Raw genomic sequence first — 13366 nt, 5'->3', positions numbered from 1 at the left:
AAAACCAACACTGATGCCAAACAAATAGTCTTAGTCTCCCTCAAGCCCCACATGTTCCATTTTACAGTGGAAAAGTAAAACTACATTACGAGGTCGTTGCAACTACCAATTACGGATGCAATAAAATGTCTTGTAACACCTGAGGGAACTCCCTCGTGTCATGACATATTGATGAACCTCTGTCCATCATAACCCGGGCAAGTGAATAGAATTCTTGCAGGGAATAATTTTCTCCCGCTGCTGCTGTCAATCATTTTCACTGGCCAGACCAAGAGGCGCCAGAATTGATCGAGTGAATTAATTAAAGTCGCTATCTTCATTCAACATCTCACTGTCTTGACATGACTGGAAAAATGCAGGAGCTGTGGCCCATGAAGATCACGTATTTCTGCTTATCCTGGGCCGGCTTTGCAACTGTCAAGACCCAAAGTGACAGGAAATTGTTGAATATTTTACTGTCTGTATTTGTTATAATGAGCATAACTGTACTGTACCTCGTTGTGTTGGATTTGTACTATGATATTAAAGAAGGACGTGATAGTGTAAGTGATTGAGTGATAACAGGGAGAATAGGAGTCTTCACGGAGAGAAATAGTTCAATAAAAGTTACGTCCAAGGTCCGTGATTTCTGAGTGAGAACAGACGTCGGATAAACATTACGAAGGGTCTGATTAAAAGTACGAAAGTCTCCGTAAAAATTACGTAACTTGTGTGTGCTATTTACGGAGCGTTCCGTCATTTTTATTTGAACCTTCGTATTTTTTATCGGATTTTTTTTTCTCACTTTAGAATTACGGCACTTCTATCCGGGTATGGGACACCGTTAATTTTATTTATTGAGGGTTTTAAGGTGTTTTCTAACGTAAGGAATTTGTCGAGCACAAAAAACCGATTGAATACGATCATTACGATTCATTTTTTATGGACCTTGAGAATATCCGAGAAGATATAAAATTATAATATTAATTTTCTTTCAGCAAGAGATTATTGCGGCGCTGTTTCCCGTTGTCCTCACTTTCCTCACTAGTTTTAAATTAATATCATTGGCAGTGAGACGCCGTCTTTACGAGAGACTTTTGCAAACAACGCGGGAGAAATTGTGGACCCAGTCGTGGACGGAGTACGGAAAAAACGTATTGCTACAATGTGGACGACAAGCCTACTTGTTTTTCATAATTTTTGGAGTTGTTGCGTATATTTGCGGAGCCGCATTCGTGGTAGGACCAATTGTGCGTGAGTAATTCATTAATTCTCACCGAGCCCTGTCCGGGATCTAATTTATTAATGATATAATTTTTGTCCATCCCGAGAACTTAAAAAATCTGATGACACTCAACATAAATAAATTCTCATTAAATAGTAAGTGCGAGAGACCAAATGACAGTCCTCAAATCCGCAATCAGAACACAGAGTTTTATTTACAAACAGTAATATTCAGTTGAGAAATGGAAATTAAATCACATATTAATTATTCATTATCCTTACACATTAGCAATTGGTAGTGAACCCAAAAACATTTTTATTTCAGTTATGAGAACCGATAATATCACGAGCCCGAGTGATCGTCGTTTGCCTCATGAAATTAGAATTGGTCTTCCTGGCCATGAGACACCTTTCTACGAAATTTTTTACGCTATTAACGTGTGTACTAAGAAAACCATAAACTTGAAAATTATCGAAATGAATTATATAAATTTTCTTCAAGGTATTCGGCATTACCGTAGTGACAATTTTATACTTCTGCTTCGATTATTACCTCGTCCTCATGAATATATTCCTTGTTGGCCAGTTTGACATCCTGAATAATAGGTTTGAGGTGATTTACGAACACAAAAAGGATCAGGGAGGTGGTATTGGCACGAGTCCTATTTTACGAGAATTTAAAAAATGCGTTAAACAGCATCAATATCTGATTTGGCTTGCGGGAGAAATGGAGAGTCTTTACAAGATCAGTAATTTGGCGCACGTGCTGACATACAGTTTTGTCATCTGTATTGCTGGGTATCAACTACTTCTAGTGAGTAATAATAGAAAAACTGTCATTTTTTGGTCGGTTTTTTGTCTTAATAACTTTAATTTTTCAATTTTCCCATTTTTCTCTTATGAATTAGTAAAATAACTGGAAAATAATGAATTGTTTCAGGCTAAAAGGCTGTTTTTCATTATCAAATACGGAATATTTTTCTTCGGTTGTCTTCTCCAATTAAGCTCGATCACCCTGACCTGTCATAATATTAAAATCGCTAGTGAGGAAATAGCGAATGGGATATATCGTTCAAACTGGTACTATGAGAATTGTTCAGAGGAGGGACGAGCATTGTGTAAGAATTTTATTCTAGTCTTCATGAAGACGCAATATCCGTGCTGTTTGACGGCGTGGGGGTTCTTCCCCATCACCTTGGACACCCTAAAATCGGTTTGTACTAGTAAAACTAAGCGAAAAGTTGGATAAAAATTGTCTCAAAAATTGCGAAAAATATTGTCGCACCAGAGGTAATAGAGGCATGCAATTATAGTTCAAAACAATATCACATTTTGCGGAGAATCTTGTTTTATTAATTCATGGCTCACCCGTATGCGTAATTCAATAACAATTTTTATCTGCCAATTTTATCCACTGTCCACGATCGATTAACTCTTTCGGTAATTTTTCTCCAACTTTGTTACGTCTACCAATGTTGCAAGATTCCATGGAACTCTCTAAGACTAGTTCCCCCACATTCTACTGATTGTTCATGAAACTAATCAACTTTTAGTCAGATTTTTATTTCACTAAAAAAATTACTCCTCATTTATCATTAACGTGTCTCTAAAAATAACATCAAAAAAGTTTTATGAACGTATTTTTATAATCCATTTAAACTTCATAAATGTATCTAAATATTGCAAAAATTTTGCATTCAAAATTTTAGTGGAAAATCTTCAACAGCGGTACAACAATAAAATATTGAATTTTTTAAAAATAATTTTCCACATCGACAGGTCGTCACAACTGCGTTTTCCTATTTGACACTGATGAGGAAGAATATGGCCTAGATTTATTAACTATTCCTTGTTGACTAATAATTATGGACCACTGATTATTGTTCAATAAAGAAGTACAGCTGTACTTGATACATTATTGTTGAAGACATGTGGAAAATGATTTATTTACTATGCAGCAGTTTTAAGGGAAGGTTCCACAAAGAATTTAATTTCCTAGTGTTATGGAATGTTTGGATTAAATAGAAGGGTTACGTTGATGTTTACTTGATAATTTCTCCTGGGCTGAAACCGTCAGGGCCTAATTTCTTTAATTAATCTAAGTTGTCATACAGCTTCTTTATCAGTCTCATTGGATTCATTCTTTTTCTTTGGTTTCAAGCTGGTCAATTCATTGGGGGAAATTCCTTCCGCGGGTTCATTGCACTCATTCCACGGTTGCACCTCAGCAGTTCCCCAGAATTGATAAGCAATGGCGCTGATTGTGAGATTTGCCGCGGCTATCATAAACACCACACGCCACTGCTCTATCGTTTGCTAAAGTACAGATCAAATTTTTATAAGAATAAACAAACAATAAGATTTGATTAAGTGTTGGAGGCTTGACAATGACAAAATTATCTGCACAGCGAGAGACATAATCAATAAAAATTACGTATCTTCCCCGTAATTATCAGGAGCGGAATGCGATCGATTAGAGAAAATTTTGCGGAACTGTTAGTGAATTTTCCCTGAATGTTCCGCAATTTTTATCTGAATCCTCACAGAAAAAATTAAATTAAATTAAAACAGAAAAATCCCCCAATCGATTCCGTAATCGGTGAATGCAGTGAAATTTTCGTAATTTGTACAGAATATTTGTCTTTTGTCAGTACTAGTTATAGTTTTTTTCATTCTCGGTAAATTAAAAAAATGAAATCAATTACTCGGTGATTAGTGAGAATTCCGACGATCAGAGGAGATATGAAACCGGCGCCAGTGGTGACTAATCCACAAAAACCCAGCAAAACACTCGCGAAATTAGGGCTGAGATCGACGAAGACGGCCAACGTCCCTGCCGACACTGCGCCATTGATCGCCGTTCCCGCCATCATGAAAATAATTGCGAGGATTGGTTGACATCCACTAAAACTCAATCCCAGGGTGAAAATTGCTCCGCCCCCGGTTGTCACAAGATTAGCAAGTTTTCGGACGTTTTGATGGGACATTTTCTTGGTCCGCAACAGCCAATCACTCAGGATTGAGTACAGGTAGGAGAAAATCATGCGAAGTACATGAGGAAGTCCGGATAGAAGGCCAGTCTGAAGCAAAATATTCAATAATTTTCCGCGGCCCATTTTCACCGCCGAAAAATCACTCGTAAAAAAATCTTCGCGGCGGCTTTTCCGCTGATATGAGTACAAGAATAATTAAAAGACCATTTACAGCATTTATGTTCCATCCGTGGACGAAGTTGAAGTAGGATGGTGCTTGAGTCATGAAGGTGAGGAACCCCCAGACTCCACCCCAATGGGCAACAATTGTGATCCAGACGGGACCGGAGAGGAGTAATTGTCTCCAGGGAACTTTGGATAATGTGTGAGAACTGGATAAGGTGTCTCCGAGGCTCTCCACGATGTGGGTGCACTCTTCTGGACTGATTCTCGGGTGCTCCTTTGGTGTATTGTAGACTAGAAAGGACCAGAAGCAATACCTGTCAAAGAGGAAACGAAATTTTTGAGAAAAATTCTGGTATTGGCTGGAGAAACAAGAAATTTCATTGAATTAAACGTGAATTCCTCCACGAATTCCTGTGAAATCTCTTCGGAAAGTCTCCAGGAATTGAATCTCAACAGCATTAGATTTTTTCACAACCGAGGGATCCTGATGATTTCCAACACTGGTACCACAATTTTTACAGAAAATTTATCACTCTGTATACGTTATAAATTATTTTCACGAATTCAAATTATTTCTTTTATCAACGAATTAGAATTTTCCTCACCAGATTATACCGATGATAGAAGTAATGTAAAAAGCAGCTCTCCAATTCATCCAGTCGATGATAAACGCACAGAGGGGGTAGGTAATGGCAGCGCCCACGGAACTGCCTAATGCCAGAAATAATTCATCAAAATTGTAAACGTATCAGAAATCAATGATTTTGGACTTTTCATTAATCACCTAAATAAGCGCTAACAAACTTGCTCCGCTCCATCGGAGGAATCCATTTGGCGGTCATGTCGTGCATGGAAGGCCAGATGACACCCTAAACATATTCTCACCCAAAGAAAAATAAATAATTCGATTCAAATAATTCATTAGGTGCGTGAAACCTTTCAAATGAAGATTTTTATTTGATTAAAAAAAATTCTGGGTACATCAGTAATTGCTGCATTTCGGAAAAAATATCAACCGCAAAGACTTACCGAAATCAACCCCTGCAGAACACGGATAGTCACCAGTCCATAGAGATGATACTCAGTTGCTAATGGAATGAGTAAACCAAGAACTGCAGTTGCCAGATTTCCAATTCCAAAGACCATTTTGGTGCCATATCTTCGGGCTAGTAGACCACCAGGTAATTGGGTCAACCAGTGAAACCAGTAATAAGCTCCTAAAGCTAATCCCTGATCGTATTCACTCCAGTGGAACAGAGAATCTGCCTGAAAATTCATTTCATTTTTCGCCTACAGCTAATTTTGTTTGTCTTTCCACATTTTTGTTCCCTTCGAGAAATGTTCAATATAAATACAAATTGCGTATTTTATGTGATAGGCGATTTTAAGTGACGCATTCCAAAGCGAAATGTGTTTGGGGAATATTTTATCGAGTATTACAATTTTTTTTGAGAATGCTCCGTCATTTTTACTGGATATTTCTCCTCGTGTCGTGGCATTGAGAAAAACCGCCGACAAGCTATGGAAATTTACAACAGAGCAATCCATTGAAATTTTCCAGTGAATTAGAATTTTCAAAATCTAAACTAGATTAGTTGAAAAAAATTAAACTTGTTTTTCCACTTGTTATCCTTGATATGGAATATTTTTGTGCGTAAATGCAGCGCATCGGTCTAGGTATGAGGAAAAATGTCTACCTGGGGCTTCTGAGCGACTGTAGGATTCGTCAACATGTAAAGAGATTTATTGGTAGGGATGTTCCAGGTGATTTTCTGCAGTGAACATTCGGCTATCGCCGGCCCTTTTGATCCTGGAACGACCATGGCTACTATCGCCAGGTTGAGATTTATCCTGAGCATGTAGTTTATAGCGAAGCCGCAAAATACGAGGATCCACAGGACATCTCGACACGTGAAGATCTCTTTTCCTATTTTATTTGAACAGTCGACATTATTTTATTTCCATGACACACAACTAAAAAGTGCACTTTACACAGGGACAGAAGAGTTCGACAAAAATGGCTCGAAAACTTCGGTCATTTGACGCTTGTTATGATTTAATGGAGGCCAGTGCAAATGAACAATTAATTCCTAGGGAATTCACTGACGTCGTATGATATTGTGACACATTCAACGTGGGAATGAAGAGTTGTGGAAATTTTGGGATGAATTCTTGCTGAGATGAGTTGTCGAGGATGAATTCACCTAAATCGACCTACGGTAGGTGGAAAAAAAATTCAAAAAGCCCATTGTCTTCACGAAAATTGAAGCCTGCAATTCATGAACGAGAACAAGATAATTTCATCTGACCCTCACCGTGATGGAACTCTGTGCACGGGTATCAATGATGTCATTGAGATTTATTAAACCGAGGGGTGCTGGATGATTCTATTATATCACTGAGAGTGGTTTATTCGATCACACGGAGATTTGCAGTTATTTTTGGTTTGTACCGAGTTTAAAAATAGAACCCAGAGTTTTCCACTGAATTAAAAATAATTCTAGAACTACATTTTTTTCTGAACTATCCAGGGAGGAACGCCCTCGCAGGTGTTACACTTCTGGCAACAAATCCGCTTTAAACCCGGTGTTAATTACTTTTTGGCATTCGCACAATTTACATATGCAGATGTTTCAATAGCATTCACAAAAATTAGAAAGTGCCTGACTGTTACCTGTATGAATGAGAAAGTTTACTTACTTCGAGAACAAATTATTATATTTAATGTCAAGTTCCTCACCCATTTTGCTCGTTTTATCCACCAGATTTCGTTGAACTTTTAATCCTCAATCATCACAGCTCAATAATCCGACAAATTCGATATCAATAAATTCAAGCTGAATTACAGATAACGCTATCACTTAGAATATATGTAATTGAATATATCTAAAAATTCGGAGAGATATTGGATGACCCGATAGAATTTTGGAGCGCCAAACAATGCGGTCGCGCGGAGAGTTCTCACTTGATGATACCCCCAGATACGACTGACTCCTCTGTACTAGATGTCATATTGAATCATTGAAAATGTGTACTTTATGCAGGGGTATGTAAACGAGTTCTACGACGTGATGATTTATTGTTCTTGCGCGTTGGGGTTCAATTTTGTACTGAAAAGCTCAAAGAAGATTGTCAACATCTCAGTGGATCCCAAGAGAAAGATATCATAATCAACTGATTGTTTTTTAGTTTATTGGGATACCGAGTTATTGACATTTGCACGTGCTGATAACGGACGATAGTTTAATCATTTTGTTTGTTTATTTTTTTATTTCTCAACATTTATCTTCTTTTCTATTTAAAATATGTTTTAGTTAAATCTTTATCCTCTTTAGTTCGTTACAAAAATCAGCGCAGATGTTTCAGTTCAGATTTTTTTTTATTTTTAGTGCGAATATTCTAATTATAGAAAATCAGTGGCTCTCTCACTTCAGCCTTTTTATCTTATCTGTTTACGCGGCTGATTTTTCTCCGCAAATATATTATTCGTTGTGTGGTCGCATGTAAACATTCGATAATTCGGTCAGGAGAAATTCATTTGTATTTAGCTTCGGATTGAGGGGAGACCATTACAAGTTTTAAAAGTCCCGCGCTATTGTCGTGAGGTTTCTCTCGAGCGGTAAAGGTGGATAAGATTATACTATAAATAAATAATTACTGGAAATAAAAATTGGAATAATATACGGCCTTTAATTTTTTTTTTAACAATCAAAAATATGAACCGTAACATTGATTTGCGTTTTTAGTTTAATTTTTATGTTAGAAATTCGTGCTTTTTGTTATCCTTCGTAGTTGAAAAATATTGTTTAGAAAATTCCCTCCTGTCCACTATTATCAAGTATTTAGATTAATTCGTTAAAAATGAGACAAAAACTTATTACATAATTACAACGATAATCAGACTACATCTTCCTGGTCGACCACGTGAATAGAATTCATAGACAACGACAAATTAATCGTAAATCTTCAACACTGTACGAGTCATTACAGTCACTCACACAATCATCCAAGATGAGTGGCTCGTCGAGGCCACAATACAGCGGTTGCTAGCGTGGCATTAAACTGCCACGCGCGAGTATGAAGCAGTAGAGAATCAGATCTCGTGTCCGAAACACTTGACAATGTTAATCGACGGCCAATAAAAATCCAAGAAAGTACAATAACTGATCTATCAACAAACATAATAAATTTAATTTGCAATTAAATTTTATCATGGAAGTTTGGACGCTATTGGGAATACTCCTGGTGACTCTGCTGCTCTACTACTGCTTCTCCAGCCGGAGTGATTACTTTCGTAAATATGGTATACCCCACATGAAACCACTGCCCATCTTCGGCAACATGGGCCCAACAGCATTGCGACGATTATCGATCTTCGATCTCATCCAAAAACTTTACTATTTCGACCCGAGCGCCAAGTACGTGGGCTTCTTCGACTTCCAGACCCCAGTGGTGATGCTACGTGACCGTGAACTCATTAAAACTATCACCGTCAAGGGCTTCGATCACTTCGTCAATCACCGTGATTTCATCACCTCGGATTTGGATCCCCTCTTCGGCAACCTTCTCTTCACAATGCGCGACGATAAGTGGCGGAAGATCAGGGCAGTGATGACCCCGGCATTCACATCCAGCAAGATGAAGGGGACGTACAAACTTGTCGCTGATTGTGCTGCCAATTACGCCAGCTATTTCGCCGAACAATCGCGAGAAAAACCGATGGAATTCAACACCAAAGACGCATTTACACGATACACCAATGATGTCATTGGTACATTTGCATTCGGAGTCACAATTGATTCGATAAGAAATCGAGACAATGATTTTTACGTTTTTGGAAGAAAATCCACGAGCTTCGAGGGAGTCGGGGCCTGGAGATTGGCATTGATGCGGTTAGTTCCGACTTTTTGTAAATTATTTAATATTAAATTCGTCACTGACGATGCGGTTGAGTTTTTCACGAATCTGGTGAAAGAGACCATCGCTATGAGGGATGAAAAGGGACTATCGAGACCAGATATGATCCAACTGATGATGGAAACGAGGAATAATAAGGAGGGAGAGGGACCCAAACTGTCGCTCGTGGAGATGACGTCGCAGGCGTACGGATTCTTCTTCGGGGGCTTCGACACTTCCTCGACGCTCATGTGCTTCGTAGCACAGGAGATAGCGGAGAAAGCAGACGTCCAGGAGAAGCTCCAGGCAGAAGTGGATCAGCTGTTCGAGGAGTACGAGGGAGACCCACCTTATGAGGCTGTTAATAATATGGTTTATCTTGATGCCGTGATCAATGAGACCCTTCGGATGTATCCGGTTGGTCCATTCCTCGACAGAGTTTGTACTTCGGAGTTTGAACTACCTTCAGCTGTACCCGGGGCACAACCGCTCGTCATGAGACCCGGTGATGTCGTGTGGATTCCGGTTTACAGTCTGCAGAGGGATCCGGACTATTTTCCGAATCCTGATGTCTTCGATCCTGAACGATTTATTAAGAATGACAAGTCGTTTGGACACTCGACTCATTCTCTGACCTTTGGACAGGGCCCTAGAATGTGCATTGGGAACAGGTTTGCTCTTCTGGAGACCAAGATATTGTTTGTTCATCTTCTCCGGAAGTGCTCACTCAAACCCGGGAAGAAGATGATCACTCCATTGAGGGTCAGCAAGAGGAGCTTTGTTATGACAGCGGAGGGGGGATTCTGGGTGGAATTTCAACCGAGAAATCACCAGACTTCGTCGTAGTTTCGATATCTTCTGATATATTTGATTAATTATTGATGGAACTGGCCATGTGGCAGGTTCAACTATCAAAATGATCCATCTCGCCGGGAAAATTGAATGAACAAACTTGAAGAACTTATACACAGAGTTCTCTTTTTATTGTTTCTGTATCTATTGAATAAAAAATTTAAAAAAAAATCTTGAAAACCTTGTTGCGATCCCTCTAGACTTATCTGCATTCCAAGAACCATATCGATCTACGAGTTATTGTTATTGTTAGTTGCTATCGGGAAGAAATTGCCTCGCCACCAGAGGAATCCTTCGCCTATGGAAATAAAAACATTTGCGGGATTGTTGAATAATTTATTAAATAATTTGTTGGAGATATTGTACTCTCCTTCTTCATCGACAAATCACTTTTCGGCGACTCAAATTTTTTAACCAGCACCGAATTTTCTATTTCCTAGAACTGCAATCAAATCTGGAACATAAAAAATACACCGAATTCTTTCAAGTGCATCAAAACTCTTGAACCACATGACCGGTGCGTTCTCTCTGCGCGTGTCAGTCGCTGTCATCTGTCAATATCTGAAGATCTTATCCCTCTGTTTCATCTCCCGGTGATCAACACATGAGGCGGTGAAGATAAATTTGGGAAATAATACCCACGTGGGTATACTTTGGACTAATCGTCTCCTCAATGCTCCCAAAAATTATTATCAGCCACTCAAAATTGCGTGGCTCGCATAATCACCCTGGCCATCAAATTAAGAATGCAGCATGAGATACCATTCCCCAGTCGATACCTAAATTTCGTCCTGGCACTAGTGACAGGTCATTTCGACAGCATTTTCCATGGAATTTTCAACCATCTGTTCAATAATCTTGATAATTCTGCTGCTCTACTACTACCTCCTCCCCCGGGACAATTTCTTCGATAAACACGGCATCCCCTACGTCAAACCTGTACCTCTCCTCGGCAACATGGCGCCGATGTTCCTATTCCAGACAATGTCCCTTTTCGAGACAATGCAGAGGACCTACAATTTCGATAAGAAAGCGAAGTACGTTGGTTTCCTGGACTTTGAAACTCCAATACTGATGATTCGTGATCATGAATTAGCCAAGAAAATCACAATCAAGCACTTCAACTGTTTCGTTAATCATCGAGACTTCATTACCTCCCAGCAGGATCCCCTCTTTGGGAATATTCTCTTCAATCTGCACGACCAGAAGTGGCGTAACACCAGGAACGTAATGACTCCGGCTTTTACATCCAGCAAAATGAAGTGCCTCTTCCCCATGATCACCGAATGCGCGAGGAATTACGTAGATTACTTCGTTGATCAATCTCGAGACAAACCACTTGAGCTCAACACCAAAGATGCATTTTCGAGATACACCAACGACGTCATCGGAAGATTCGCTTTCGGTGTGACCATTGACACTATCAGGAACCAGAATAATTACTTCTACGAAGTGGGAAAAAAATCGACGAGTTTCGAGGGATTGCCAGGATTCAAAGTCGTCCTGCTACGTCTGGTTCCCAAGTTCTGCAAACTATTCGACATCAAGTTCATCACTGATGACGTTGCGGGGTTCTTCAAGAAGCTCGTCGCTGACACCATCGCGATGAGGGACGAACAGGGGATCTCAAGGCAGGATATGATCCAACTGATGATGGAAACGAGGAATAAACAGGAAAGAGATGAAGACAAGTTGACCACTCTTGAGATGACCTCGCAGGCGTTCAGCTTCTTCTTCGGGGGTTACGAAACTTCCTCGACATTCATGTGCTTCGTGGCCCAAGAGATCGCTGAGAAGCCGCATATACAGGAGACACTCCGGAGGGAAGTGGATCTGGTCTTTGAAGAACATGGAGATACACCTCCGTACGAAGCTATCAATAATATGAGTTATCTTGACGCTGTCTTCAGTGAAGCACTTCGCATGTACCCGGTTTTCGCGTTCCTGGACAGGGTTTGCAACACAGATTTTGAATTACCACCAGTCCTACCTGGAAGACATCCAGTGGTGTTGAAACCCGGTGACATCGTGTGGATTCCGATTTACTGCTTTCAACGAGATCCGGAGATTTTTTCCAATCCAGACGTCTTCGATCCCGAGCGATTCATCAACAATGGGAAGCTGTCCGCCAACTCGGCTAACTCCATGTCGTTTGGGCAGGGGCCCAGAATGTGCATTGCGAATAGATTTGCACTCTTGGAGAGCAAAATCATGTTCGTTCATCTCCTGAGGAAGTGCTTACTCAAACCTGGGAAGAGGATGATTACTCCTTTAAAGCTGAGCAACACGAGCTTTCTCATGAGGGCTGAGGGTGGATTCTGGGTCGAGCTTCAACCGAGGAGATTGTGATGCGGCAATTAAAGTTGTATGATAAAGTTGTACTTTTGAAAGTAATCTTATCGATGTCATCAGTCTTACGCATTTTTTAATCTTATCAAATGCTGCTGAATCAATCAGTTGCTGTCGATAAAGATTAATATCATCGCAGAAAGCATTTTGTTCGTATATGTATATTTTTTTATGTTGAAAGTGTAATTAGTTGTAAGTATTAATTATCGTAACCTCGGAAGTCAATCAAGAGAGGCAAATCATATTGGTTTTCTATATTAACACTTTTTCTTGGATAAAAAAAAATTTGTCCACGGATGAGATAAATATGCACTTTCAATCACACCTACGTTAAAAATGTATGCGGCTACTAATAAATGTGTGGGTAAACAGTGGGTAAAAAATAATCAGCTGTGAATAAATGGTTAAATGCGTATTTTGATTAATTCAAGGATTATTGATACTTGTAAAAATTGCATCAAGCAATAATCAATATCGATAATCATATCAGGAAACGATAACGCGGTTCAATTGATATTTTCTGATACACGTGCTGCGCATTTTTTAAAACCAAAAATAGAATTCAATTTTACACAGAAAAATCTGGTGGGGGATTTACGTTGCACTCAGAATTTACTCTAAAACTACTCGTAAATCCTTTCTCTTCCAAATGTCAAAAAAAAATTACTTTCCACAAATCTTCCGGAGCATCTTTTTTCGTCACCTGACAGATTTTCCAAGAAAATCTACACCTAATTTTTCTAAACATTTCTGAAAGCTGTTCAATGGACAAAGATTTTTCTACTCGGATATTAAATACTTCATCATTCAATAATTTTACTACAATTCCACGTGTCAGTTCAGAGTTGCATGATTTGCAAGACAAATCGCGATTGCCCATTCATATCAATGGGAGGGAATATTACATA

The 13366-nt window shown here is 39.2% G+C and overlaps 4 protein-coding genes across 4 annotated transcripts; 3 read left to right on the top strand and 1 right to left on the bottom strand.

Moving 5' to 3' along the window:
• Positions 1 to 222: 222 nt before the first annotated feature.
• LOC135162903 (odorant receptor Or2-like) lies at positions 223 to 3121 on the top strand. Its single transcript, XM_064121849.1, has 6 exons — positions 223 to 542; positions 978 to 1233; positions 1529 to 1641; positions 1706 to 2017; positions 2144 to 2416; positions 2983 to 3121. Exons 1-6 carry the CDS (start codon positions 342 to 344, stop codon positions 3034 to 3036), a joined length of 1209 nt encoding a protein of 402 aa, XP_063977919.1. The 5' UTR covers positions 223 to 341; the 3' UTR covers positions 3037 to 3121.
• LOC135162901 (sialin-like) lies at positions 2534 to 7454 on the bottom strand. Its single transcript, XM_064121842.1, has 8 exons — positions 7102 to 7454; positions 6059 to 6288; positions 5391 to 5627; positions 5146 to 5230; positions 4967 to 5072; positions 4408 to 4675; positions 3909 to 4283; positions 2534 to 3519 (listed from the first exon to the last, which is right to left on the bottom strand). Exons 1-8 carry the CDS (start codon positions 7103 to 7105, stop codon positions 3310 to 3312), a joined length of 1515 nt encoding a protein of 504 aa, XP_063977912.1. The 5' UTR covers positions 7106 to 7454; the 3' UTR covers positions 2534 to 3309.
• A 955-nt stretch (positions 7455 to 8409) lies between these two features.
• Positions 8410 to 10258, top strand: LOC135162897 (cytochrome P450 9e2-like). Its single transcript, XM_064121839.1, has one exon. It carries the CDS (start codon positions 8574 to 8576, stop codon positions 10101 to 10103), a length of 1530 nt encoding a protein of 509 aa, XP_063977909.1. The 5' UTR covers positions 8410 to 8573; the 3' UTR covers positions 10104 to 10258.
• A 158-nt stretch (positions 10259 to 10416) lies between these two features.
• Positions 10417 to 13304, top strand: LOC135162898 (cytochrome P450 9e2-like). The gene has a single exon (XM_064121840.1). The coding sequence runs from the start codon at positions 10938 to 10940 to the stop codon at positions 12456 to 12458; it is 1521 nt and encodes a 506-aa protein (XP_063977910.1). The 5' UTR covers positions 10417 to 10937; the 3' UTR covers positions 12459 to 13304.
• Positions 13305 to 13366: the final 62 nt, after the last annotated feature.

This window comes from Diachasmimorpha longicaudata, chromosome 5, assembly GCF_034640455.1.
Source record: "Diachasmimorpha longicaudata isolate KC_UGA_2023 chromosome 5, iyDiaLong2, whole genome shotgun sequence".
NCBI lineage: Eukaryota > Metazoa > Arthropoda > Insecta > Hymenoptera > Braconidae > Diachasmimorpha > Diachasmimorpha longicaudata.
The sequence above is the reverse complement of the archived record's forward strand: the minus strand, read 5'-3'. Positions and strand labels throughout refer to the sequence as shown.

Bases quoted from the DNA above. Each gene is read 5' to 3' on its own strand.
- LOC135162897 (XM_064121839.1), top strand. From the start codon at position 8,574: ATGGAAGTTTGGACGCTATTGGGAATACTCCTGGTGACTCTGCTGCTC.
- LOC135162898 (XM_064121840.1), top strand. From the start codon at position 10,938: ATGGAATTTTCAACCATCTGTTCAATAATCTTGATAATTCTGCTGCTC.
- LOC135162901 (XM_064121842.1), bottom strand. The intron at 4,676-4,966 runs GTGAGGAAAATT...CCTCTTTGACAG, and splicing joins TCTATCATCGGTATAATCTG to GTATTGCTTCTGGTCCTTTC. The intron at 4,284-4,407 runs GTAAATGGTCTT...ATTTTGCTTCAG, and splicing joins ACGGATGGAACATAAATGCT to ACTGGCCTTCTATCCGGACT.
- LOC135162903 (XM_064121849.1), top strand. From the start codon at position 342: ATGACTGGAAAAATGCAGGAGCTGTGGCCCATGAAGATCACGTATTTC. The intron at 1,642-1,705 runs GTGTGTACTAAG...ATTTTCTTCAAG, and splicing joins AAATTTTTTACGCTATTAAC to GTATTCGGCATTACCGTAGT. The intron at 2,417-2,982 runs GTTTGTACTAGT...CCACATCGACAG, and splicing joins CCTTGGACACCCTAAAATCG to GTCGTCACAACTGCGTTTTC.